Below are 12,620 nucleotides of genomic sequence, written 5' to 3'. Positions count from 1 at the left end.
GGGGAGGGAGAGAGAGAGAGAGAGAGAGAGAGAGAGAGAGAGAGAGAGAGACGGTCTTCCACCTGGGGACCTGTGGAAGGTACGTACTGGATAATAAGTGCACCCTTATTGGCCTAAAAATGCAGAAAATTATCATATGGTTTGAAGAAAGTTTAATTTATGTTTCACATATAAGAATTTCTCATTCAGCTGGCTTGTAGATCACATATTTGATGTGGAAAGGTAACCATTAAGAATCTTATGTAAAACACACTAGACACATGCAGTGGCCCTTTCAAGGCACCATTAACATTTTTATACTTGTGTGGAAGAACATTGAATGTGTCAGTGTGAGTAACAGAGAACACTACTGATCTACAGGTTCTGATTTAGCTAGCAAGGATACAAAATCTAAGTCAATGTTTTTTATTTTTAAAACAAAGATTAACAGGCTACTAGCAAATGTAGAGCAGGAATCTAGGAAGTTACTGATATTCATAACGAAATTTAATTGTGTATACCGGCAGTATAAATTATCTCTGTTATAGATCTCAGTTGTCCATTATCAAATCACACTACAATATTTCCCATAAAGCTAAGTTTTTCAGCTTTACAAAATAGCTGTACACACAATTATATTCCTTAGCATTGTATTGTACATTGTTTTAGACGCAGACAACAACGTTTGGAAGAGGAACATGCAGATCTGGAATATCAGATACGCTGCTTGTTAGAGAGGCCAGAACATACAAAGACAGACTCAGACAAAGCACGTGAGGAAGAGCTGATTCAACGCCTTGTGGAAGTAGTAGAAAGACGAAATGAAATTGTTGAATGTCTTGAAATGGATCGTATACGTGAAGCAGAAGAGGACCAGAGTATTCACACACAGCTCGGCATCTTTGCAGGTAAACCTGTCAAATCAACTATCATCACATTATTTCACAGAAGCTCACATACAGCAAGTAGTCTGATGTTTCACTTGTTGCATGACATGGGTACATTTCTGACAGTATCATCATTACTAGTACTTTTATTGTTATATAGCCTCTGTAGTGTGTTATCCAGTGTGGGTATATGTTCCATCTAGGTTACAGAAAATGGGTTTCCTTGTAGAGACAAGCAAGCACTGTGGAAAGATGATGTCTCACATTGGATTGGTCCATCAACACTAAATCTAATTCAGTTTTGCTTTCAAAGCAATTTTCTTTCTACGGGAAAACACACCCGCCCTATACAAGACATGAGTACTGATAAGTTTTCAGTGACTCTTTTTTCCCCCTGTTCTTCTTCTTCTTCTTCTTCTTCTGCTGCTGCTGCTGCTTCACTTTAACACTCATCCTTTTTGCCAGCCAAATGATCAAGCTATAACTTTGGCATCATCAACTGTGGACCCACAAATAAAATATTGGAGAACATTATTAAAAATTTGAGTGACTTGGTTTCGTTTCATCTTTCAACACAGGTAGAAGGAAATCTGCATCAGTGCCCACCTATTGTTGCTTGATTTGCATAAATATGAAATAGGAAGTAGAAGGCAAAGGAAATTCTCATAAAAAAATTTTCATAGAGTATGATACAGGAGAATGATCTCCCAACAGAACTGTATACCTATGAAATTTTCTCACAGAGCAACCCTTTGTTGGCAGTTCTTCTTTGATTTCATTTTTTTCCAGAAAAAGTAAATTAATAACTGATTCTTTATTTGTAACTTATTAAACTATTTAGATACAATGGAAGAAGTAAAGGTAACAACTCACTCTGTAAATGAGGTGTTGAATCATTGACAGGCCCATAAACAAAATTAAGAATATTCCTAAGCTTCCACAAAATCTTTCTTCAGGGCTAACAGGAAAAAGAAAACGCACACTCACACAAGTATGTGCAGAGGGCGGGGGGCGGGGGGGGGGGGGGGGGGCACTATGTTGTCCCAAGTACACTTGTACAGGCCTGCAACTTAACAGAGCAGAGAAGGTGTATCGGGTGCAGTGGAGAAGTTGAAAAAGGAGGCAGGGAATTGGAGGGAAGGAGGAGGAAGGAGCAACTGACATCTGGCTGGAAGGGAGAGCTAGCAAGTGCACAAAATAGGAATGTGGCACCAGTGACCTCATTGTGGTGCAGGCATGAGGAATTGTATGTGGCCCACAATGATGTGGATAGGGGAATGGGGGGATAGAATGACGAAGAGGGAGACTGAGGAAAGGATGATGTGAATATAGAATCAGTGAAGCGCAGGTCACAGATATAGGAATGGGCAGGTGTAAGACAATGGCTTGTGGAGATTGCAGGCACGAGATTCCAGGAACAAAGGATATAGTGTAAGGACAAATCCCATCTACATAATTTGGCGAATGCATCTCTGAGGGACTGATCTAGATGGCAGAGGCCCTGTGGCAGCCATTGAAGTTGATCATGGATAGTCAGTACTGTTGTTGGCCGCAGTTTGGTAATGACCATTCATTGTGTTTGAAAAGTTGCTTGTTGGTCATGCCCATACAGAAAACTGTATGGAAGTTACACCAGAGGTTGTATGTGATGTGACTGCTTTCACAGGTGGCCTGACCTGTGATAGGATGGGATATGCCTGTGATGGTACTGGAAGCAGATGTGCTGGATAGTTTTATGAGACAGGTCTTGTGCCTGGAGCTTCCACAGTAATTTGCTCTACTGTATTTTACAGACTATAAGATGCACCTTAATTTTTCAGCAATTTTTGTAAAAAAAAATACACGTTTTTACCATTTTTATTATTAGGTTGCAAAGCCAGACAAAAAACTTCTTTGTTTACGAAACTGAACTGACCTCTCTAAAATAATTGTAATCTTAACTTTCTTCTTCTTCTTCCTCCTCCTCCTCCTCCTCCTCCTCGTCATCGTCATAGTCATAGTCATAGTCATAGTCATATATAAGGTGGTCTCCACTGCCATTTAGAGCATTAATTATGCTGCACTTCTTGAAAGATTTAACAATAATGTATTTCCCCACTCTAGACCATGAACATTTTACCCACTGACACACTTGTTTCATTGTAGGTCATTTTAAAGCTCTCTTGGACACGAATTCATGTTGGGTTTCATCCATTGTCCATTTGTTACATTCCTCTCTCATATACATTTTAAATGATTTATTTATCAAGACATCAAGAGGTTGCAATTGTGGAGAGTCCTCCCAGAATAACAGCAAGCTCTGTATTTCCCAAAATTTTTCAAATGAGTACTAGACTGATCTAATACAAGAAGAGCACTCTTCTGCTATAGAACCCCTCTCCTTCTCTCTCTCTCACTCTGGTAATCCATAATTTCATAGTAGCCTCTTCCATCCAACCCTTGTCATACACATCATCGACAACACCTGACATTGTTTTGCATTTGAAGATGGTCATTGAATTAAGTTTAGTACAATCAGACAAGGGCGATGAACTTGAGGGCATTATTATGGAAATGGAAGAGGTTGTAGATGAAGATGAAATGGGAGATATGATACTGCGTCAAGAGTTTGACAGAGCACTGAAAGACCTGAGTTGAAACAAGACCCCGGGAGTAGACAACATTCCATTTGAACTATTGACGGCCTTGGGAGAGCCAGTCCTGACAAAACTCTACCACCTGGTGAGCAAGATGTACGAGACAGGCGAAATACCCTCAGACTTCAAGAAGAATACAATAATTCCAATCCCAAAGAAACCAGGTGTTGACAGATGTGAAAATTACCGAACTATCGGTTTAATAAGACACAGCTGCAAAATACTAACGTGAATTCTTTACAGACGAATGGAAAAACTGATAGAAGCTGACCACGGGGAAGATCAGTTTGGATTCCATAGAAATATTGGAACACGAGGCAATACTGACCCTACGACTTCTCTTAGAAGAAAGATTAATGAAAGGCAAACCTATGCTTCTAGCATTTGTAGACTTAGAGAAAGCTTTTAACAATATTGATTGGAATACTCTCTTTCAAATTTTGAAGGTGGCAGGGGTAAAATACAGGGAGCGAAAGGCTATTTACAATTTGTACAGAAACCAGATGGCAGTTACAAGAGTCAAGAGGTATGAAAGGGAAGCAGTGGTTGGGAAGGGAGTGAGACAGGGCTGTAGCCTATCCCCGATGGTATTCAATCTGTATATTGAGCAAGCAATAAAAGAAACAAAAGAAAAGTTTGGAGTAGGTATTAAAATGCATGGAGAAGAAATAAAAACTTTGAGATTCGCCGATGACATTGTAATTCTGTCAGAGACAGCAAAGGACTTGAAAGAGCAGTTGTATGGAATGGACAGTGTCTTGAAAGGAGGATATAAGATGAACATCAACAAAAGCAAAATGAGGATAATGGAATGTAGTCGAAATAAGTCGGGTGATGCTGAGGGAATTGGATTAGGAAATGAGACGTTAAAGTAGTAAAGGAGTTTTGCTATTTGGGGAGCAAAATAACTGATGATGTTCGCAGTAGAGAGGATATAAAATGTAGACTGGCAATGGCAAGGAAAGCGTTTCTGAAGAAGAGAAATTTCTTAACATCAAGTATAGATTTAAGTGTCAGGAAGTCGTTTATGAAAGTATTTGTATGGAGTGTAGCCATGTATGGAAGTGAAACATGGATGATAAATAGTTTAGACAAGAAGAGAATAGAAGCTTTCGAAATGTGGTGCTACAGAAGAATGCTCAAGATTAGATGGGTAGATTACATAACTAATGAAGAGATATTGAATGGAATTGGGAAGAAGAGGAGCTTGTGGCACAACTTGACTAGAAGAAGGGATCGGTTGGTAGGACATGTTCTGAGACATCGAGGGATCACCAATTTAGTATTGGAGGGCAGCGTGGAGGGTAAAAATCATAGAGGGAGACCAAGAGTTGAATACACTAAGCAGATTCCGAAGGATGTAGGCTGCAGTAGGTACTGGGAGATGAAAAAGCTTGCACAGGATAGAGTAGCATGGAGAGCTGCATCAAACTAGTCTCAGGACTGAGGACTACAACACAACACACCACCAGCATGTCATGAAAGTACAATATTATAGTGAAATTTTTCATGTTTACTTGCTTTTATAGTTACAGTTTTCGCACCTTTCATAACGGAACTATTGTTACTCAGCACATCAAATGTCAGAGAAGTTTCGTCCATATTCACTGTTCAGCTTGTTTCCACATTAGTTTTCTAACGATTTTGATTAATGAAGCGATGGAAAGATAATATTTTCACTTTATACTCTTGTGGAATTTTCTGATATATTTTGGCTGTGGTTTGCATGCAAAGTCCATGATGCTTCATAAACCTGTAGCACCAACCAATTCCATCCTCAAAGTCTGTGAAGTTTCACTATAGTGCTAGCTTACAAGCATGCATTTGAATCATTTTTATATTAATTCCAATGTAATTTGGACAGTGTCCTTAAATCCTTTTCAGTTTGCCATATTTTAGTTTTGGCCATTTTGCATTCAGTACTCTGCACATTTAATCTTCCTCATTTTTTCCAGTTCTTCTTTAATAGCCCACCAGTTGCGACTGGTTTTTTTCTGTTGATGGAGGCCCAAAATTCCACTCAGCTGCTGTGTTTCCATGTCCTTTTGCATATGCTATTACTTTCAGTTTCTAGCCCACATAAAATGAATATTTTTTTTCCACTGCAAAACTAGCTACTAACAAAAATATTGTACTTTGACCAATAACACAAATCACTTTCAATTCAGGTTCACTGGCACCAAAGACTGCAATGGCCAAAAAAAAAAAAAAAATATTTCGAATACCTGACAGGCTTGGGATCCTAATCCCCTTCAAAGTAGGCCCCTTGTGCTTGCGCACACTTAGCCCACCGATCCTTCCACTGCTGGAAACACCTCTGGAAGTCCACGTTTGGAATGATGTCCAGCTCCGTCGTCGTGTTCCGCACTCTCTCTTCTCTGCTTTCAAAACAGGATCCTTTCAGTGGTGTCTTCAATTTTGGAAACAACCAAAAGTTGCAAGGAGCCATGCCTGGAGAGTAGGGACGTTGGCAAATGGTTGTAATTCCATGTTCAGCCAAGAAATTTTGGATCAAGTGGGATGAATGTGCGGGGGCATTGTTGTAATGCAGTTGCAGTTTTTCCCCGTCCACATTTCTGGTCTTTTTCCCTGAACTGCATCACCGAGTTGGCGGAGAACAACTTGATAGTACTCTTTTGTCACTGTTTGTCCTTCCAGTGCGTATTCGTGATGCACAATTCCATGGACATAAAAGAAAACAGTCAACATCACCTTGATTTTGCTTTGCACCTGCCGCACGTTCTTCGGCCTTGGAGACTCGGGATGCTTCCATTGCAACCACTGCCTTTTTGTTTCTAGGTCGCACCCATACCCCATGACTATCTCCAGTTGTCACAGTGTTCAGAAACTCAGGATCAGTGTTGGTGGTGTCCAGAAGGCCCTGTGCAGCATCAAAACAGATCTTTTTGCTCTGGTGATGACAACTTGGGCATGAATTTCACGGCCACTTAGTTCATGTTCAAATTATCATGCAAAATTGCATGTGCAGCATATTTACTTACTCCAACCTCTTGGGCAATCTCCTGTATGCTCAAGCAACAATGTGCCATCACCAAATTTTGCACCCTCTCAACAACAGCTGCACTAAAAGCAATTTGGGGCCTGCCAGAACGCTGGTTACTCTCCGCTGATGTGCGGCCATTTTTGAATTGGTTGAACCACTCCTTAATTTGTGTTACACCCATCGCATCTTCTCCAAACACCTGCTGAATCTTACAAACTGTTTCGCTTTGAGAATCACCAAGCTTTTGACAAAATTTGATGCAGTATCTTTGCTCAACATGCTCAGTCATCTTAAGAGAATCGGTAACCTGATGAATACGCTGTGTAGCACCTCACTCTGAGCGGATTTTTAAAGAGCCGCAGTATTTTGACCATGCAAAGGTAGCATAATCATTAGTCTCTTAATTAGGCAGCAACTGACGCTCTGGAAGGCAGGGACAAAATTCACGCTTGTGCATAAAGGTCTCTTCCTTTACTGCGAGTGGCGCCATGCTATCGTCTCTATTTTGTGCAGGAAAATCAAAGTTTGGATACTTTTTAGACAGACCTCGTAGTGTTAGCAAGCTTGTTAATCCCCACAATTCATGTTCATAGCAACTGTGCACTGCTGCTGCCAGTTGAATCCATTGTTGCCAGATAGAGATAGGTTTCCTGTAACATCAAATATATCGCCATTTTTAAGACTTGTGGAAAATTTAAATCAAACAGTGGACATTTTTCATTAATTTTGAGTATAAAATTGAAGAAAGTGCTTCTTATAGTCCATACAATGTGGTATGTGGCATGGGGTTTGGTATTAAATATGATGTAAGGACAGACTGCATTACTTCATAGATTGAATAGGTGATGCAATACGACCACGGAAAGAGTGGGAACAGTTGTGTGTAGACTGTCTCTCATTTTTGGGGATGATGGCTAGCCATTCTTAATTTAATCTATAGAAAATTTTTAGTAATGTTGTCTGCCTGAACACTAGAATCACAAAAACCCGGTAATCTTATATGTGCTTGTTGATATTCTCATAAGTAATAAATAATGGGGAAGTGATTGGTCAGCCCCTTTACACCCAGTTCCACATCACACTTTAATGAGACACTGCATATTTTGTGTTCTGAACCTTTTGCAGACAATATTAAAGTGTAATGCAATTAACTGCCAGCTACTTTAAGAGCAGCTGACATTTTGAAGTAATTGCATTTCTTCAGGTGAATGGTTGTTGTTTAAAATTACTAGTATCTTTACTTGAATAGAAGATATGTATGTGGACACTAAAATTTATTACAAAAAAACAAGAAATGACACCAAGATGACAGTTTGCTAACTTACTGTAAAGTTGAGACTTTTATTGTCATGGCATATCTGTATCATCACTATTTATTGGGGGGGGGGGGGGTTAAACCACTGTAATTTGCGAAACTTGCAGTTTTGTTGCTCATCTTATGTTTCATGTCCTGTCTTTTCATTTGTGTATCAAATTACTACAAATACTGTAATATTTTTTCCAGCCAAGAACAAGGCTGCAAATGAGAAAAAAGTCATCAGTAATGTAAAGGCAGAAACAAAAGCAATAAAAAAGGACAAGAAACTTAAAAAACTTAAAGAAAAGGCTCTTCATAAGAAAGCCACAAAAGCTCCTGTTGATGCTGATAAGGATATTGATGAGGCAGAAGTGCTGACTGAAAACACTAAGGAGAAAAAGACAAAGAAGAAATGGTTTATTTAATAAATTACTATGTTTAAAAAGAAAAATTCCAATTTTTTCTTCAGTTTGGTGCTTTTACTGGAGGGGTGTATATTTATTTTTCAGGTGTCACATTAGATTATATAATTACATTATTTTCAATAAAAGTGTACTATATTATTATTATTATTTTGTACTGAATTTTCAGATGATTGTATATAGAAATACTGCTGATTACTGTGATATTGAATGGTAGAAACAAGCTGAAATTATGAGAAATAATTGTTGTATAATATTTTTGCATTTAGATGTTGTGCACTGTTTATAGATTATTTAAAGCTGCATTCAGATTTCTTTGAGAAATGCACATTTACCAAACATGTACTTATTAAGCTCTGCTTTGCTCAGCAGGAAAAAAAATAATTCTTCACATTTCTCATTTTTATTTGAAATTCATTTACTTTGTCATGTGTGACAATATTGTCGCCAAAACTATCTGTTGGTGCCAAATCTTTTTATTGACTGTAAAACTACAAAAATAGCTGCATTTTGAATTATGGTTTTCCCCAGTCCCGTTTTCCATGTTACACCACTAGTGCCTTGATGTGAAAGCAGTTCCTTTTGCTAATTACAGTACCAATATGTTTCTGGAAGGTGCCTTGTTAATGACATGATGATAAATTTATCTTAAGAGGAAAAACATTACATTCTGTTTCCATGTAGCAAAAATGTAATGGGTCACTGTTGCTTTTCACCTGATTGTTGCACAAATAAGGTTTGTCCTAAAAATTGTTGACACAAGTTATCCTCAGAACACAGTGAATTTATGGTAGCAGAGTGCAGTTTTACAATATTCTTTGCTCAGTAACTGTTGGAAATTGACATTTGCTGCATTCAAGCTTATTATTATTATTAATTTAAAAAAGTTATTTGACCAAAAATTGTGATTTATGACCAGACTCTCCTTTCAGAAATGAAGGACCTGTGTGTTGTGAAGTAATTGAGAGTAACATTTTGTTCTTATAATACTAACCATCAGCAAAAATTCAAGCTATATAAATGAAGAGTGTTTACTGTAGATATTAAAATTACATTTACGTTTGGTACTTGTTCTATTAAAACTATTCTTGGACTTCCTGTTTTATTGTGCAGATGGAGAAAACCAGTATCTGTTGCATTGGTTGCTTAAGAGCTAGCTATAATATGATATGGAGTACAAACTTTTGCACAGTCTTCTGAAAGCACTAAATCATTTTATTTAGTATATTTCACTGCAACATGAAGAATCTCACTAATGATTATGAAATTTTGATTTGCACAATTTTCATTCCAGTGGCTGTGTACTGATGCTAGGATATAAAAGTTTTTGTATTTTATGGAATAATGTACATATCTTGATCTCTGAAATTGCTTTGAAAAACAGTTTGTCAAATTACCAAACATTACGTGAAAGATTAGCTATATTTTTGTGCAGAATATATGGAACAAATCAGCTACAGCTAAAATAAATTATTTTTTCTGAGGAGTCTTTATTATTATTATTTCTCCTATAATACCTCTGTGTTCTCATTTCAATGTGATTGAAAATGTTGTTTCAACTACTTGATAAGGTTAAGCCACTATTCTAATCTTAATGCAACTCTTAACCAGTTGGAGTTTGATCTGACTTTTCCAACACATTTGAGTACGTACTTCACTTAAGAACTATTTTGAAATAATATATTCAGGCCTCGAAATTCCAGAGGTATCATTTTACATTGAATAACCATTTTTAACTGATTTAGAACAATATTTTTACTGTCAAAATGAGTAATTGTGGACACTGCAGCAGAATATCAGTAATGGAAACCAGTGTGAGGAATTCAGGATATTTCATATCCAACAATTATGAAAAGTAAATTTGCTACTAAACATATAGCGGAGATGCTGAGTCATGGATGGAACCACAAAAAGACTCTCACAATTAAAGCTTTTGGCCATTAAGGCCTTTGTCAACAATAAATGACACACACACACACACACACACACACACACACACACACACACACACACACACACACACACCTGCTGCAGTCTCAGGCAGGCAATTGAAACCATACTTGGTTGCCTGAGACTGCAGTTGTGCATGTGTGTGTTTCTCTGTCCATTTTTTATTGTTGCTGAAGGCCTTAACAGCCAAAAGCTTTATTTGTGAGTTTCTTTTTGTGGTTCCTATCTGCAACTCGGCATCTCTGCTATATGGTGAGTAGCAACTTTACTTTTCATAATTGTTATATTCCACAGTTCCATCATCACCAGCCTTGAAAAGTGACAGAACAGCACTTTACAGAAGGTGAATTGCTATCACATCAGATACTAATGCACTCATATCTTCTAATGAGTACCAAGCTAGTCTGCCAGGCCTCTAATCTCAGCATTGGATGCCAGGCAGATTATTTTGTCCCTGAAAGTGGTTGCCTTTAAGAGACTGCTCAAAGAATTTTGACATCCGAATTGACAGTCTCTCCTGAAGTCTGTAATCCAGGCAGCACAGTACAGTGAAGGTTTTTTGCAATTATTCAGGATGATTTCTTTGAAAGGGCATGGCCTATTTCCTTTCTATTCTTTCCCAATCTTGGAATGTGACAGGTCCGTAATGACATAGTTGTTGATGGGACATCAACTCCTATTCATCTTTCCTTCATAGTGTTTCATAAATTTGACCTAGGTGGCCACTAAGTCTTATGTGTACTTAAATGACTAGACAGTGGTAACAAATCTGAATGTATGAGATGATGTACCAAAGGCAAAAAAAGACAGATTACTTAGATCTATATTATACTAATGCACTATCTTATCCTAATGAGAACAAAGGCAGTCCATATCTGTAACTGAAAAGCATTGCCAAGTTAACAGTAAACTCTTCCAAACAACTACTAAGTTGGTAACAATATTTGTAGTGGAGCAAGCAAGTAGACATTCATCAAAAACACAGCAGTGGCATTGCCAGTCATTTAATGTCCCCTGCTGGTCAGTGGTCTTTTGCTAGGATTTGATGATGATTGCAATGCTGATGCTGTCGTGCATTAAATGCTCATGATGAGCTCCTATAGCCCGCATTATGTAGCATGGCGCTTTTCACGCATTGTGGCAGGGTGATAGCAAAGTGTGGAAGGAATGAGGTTGCGTGTGTCTGCCGGCGGAGTGTGGGCAAACGAAGTCCATGTTGCCAAACTGTGTTGCTGTGGACAGCAATCAGGTTCTTTTGCCTTTGGCACATCATCTCATACATTCAAATCTATGAGGGCATAATACATTTTAAAACCAATTATGATCAGTCGTCTACATGCAAGAAATCTTACTTCGTCTTGAAGGTGTGTCCACTGCTCCACAGCAATTGTCCGTGTGATGTCGGAAGGTGAGGAGAGCTGACGCAGCTTTGTGAAGACATCAAGTACAATTTTTCTCAAAATGATGATTGTGTAATGACAAGATTATCAAAAATGGTTGCAATAATTGCTGTTTACTGCAATTTGGACTATACAACAAGTGAAACTGCAATACACAACAAAATAAACTTCAAATTCAAACCAAAACATTATATTTGCTTTGTATATAATGAACGTATGTGGGTATGTTTCACTGCAGTTCAGTGTATATCACTATGTATAAAAAAGAATTAATGGTAGCAGAGACTAGTGCAAAAGACTACCGTAAAAATTGTCGGTATCTGATCATATTTTTTCAGTGTCAACAGGCATTGTGACATTGTGAGTTTAAACTAATTCATTACACATGGCAGTAGGAGAACGCATTCATTCATGATCCATTGAACAAGCCAACAATTAACCATCTTCTGTGAATAACTTGATGGAATGCTCACCAATAACATCAGAAACCACCAGTATCTCAACAGGTAACCCTCCCTTTCATTTTAAGGCACTTCCCAATTCGTGCCTTGAAAATGGCAGTGGTTTTCATGTCAAAATATTGGAGTTTTTGATGAATTTATCCATCTGCATTCTTGCGAGTAATTAGAGTGCACCCTTTCGTCTTTCCCTCTCCTTCCCTCTTTCCTGATGAAGCAACCGTTGGTTGCGAAAGCTTGAATTTTGTGTGTGTGTTTGTGTTTGTTTGTGTGTCTATCAACATGCCAACACTTTCGTTTGGTAAGTTACATCATCTTTGTTTTTAGATATATTTTTCCCATGTGGAATGTTTCCCTCTATTATATTCATATCATTTTGTAATTTGTTTTAATCATCTGATGACTTTATAAAATGGTAAATCACAGTATCATCTGCAAACAGTGTAAGGGTGCTGCTGCTCAGATTGTCTTCTAAATCGTTTATTAGATCAGGAACAGCAGAGTGCCTATAACACTTCCTTACAAACGCTAGATATCACTTCTAGTTTACTTGATGATTTTCCATTGTTTGCTACATACTATGACCT

The 12,620-nt window shown here is 38.0% G+C and overlaps 1 protein-coding gene across 1 annotated transcript in view; it reads left to right on the top strand.

Annotated features, from left to right (window-relative positions):
• The window catches only part of LOC126176444 (MICAL-like protein 1), a 67,830-nt gene extending 58,116 nt beyond the window's left edge, over positions 1-9,714 (top strand). Inside the window, exons 11-12 of the mRNA XM_049923604.1 lie at positions 649-887; positions 8,011-9,714. Of these exons, the coding sequence (XP_049779561.1) occupies positions 649-887; positions 8,011-8,228 (457 nt within the window). The 3' untranslated portion in view covers positions 8,229-9,714. The remainder of the gene's footprint in view (positions 1-648; positions 888-8,010) is intronic.
• Positions 9,715-12,620: the final 2,906 nt, after the last annotated feature.

Source organism: Schistocerca cancellata, chromosome 1 (assembly GCF_023864275.1).
Source record: "Schistocerca cancellata isolate TAMUIC-IGC-003103 chromosome 1, iqSchCanc2.1, whole genome shotgun sequence".
Taxonomy (NCBI): Eukaryota; Metazoa; Arthropoda; class Insecta; order Orthoptera; family Acrididae; genus Schistocerca; species Schistocerca cancellata.
Note: the sequence above shows the minus strand (reverse complement) of the source record. Positions and strands in the feature narration are given on the sequence as shown.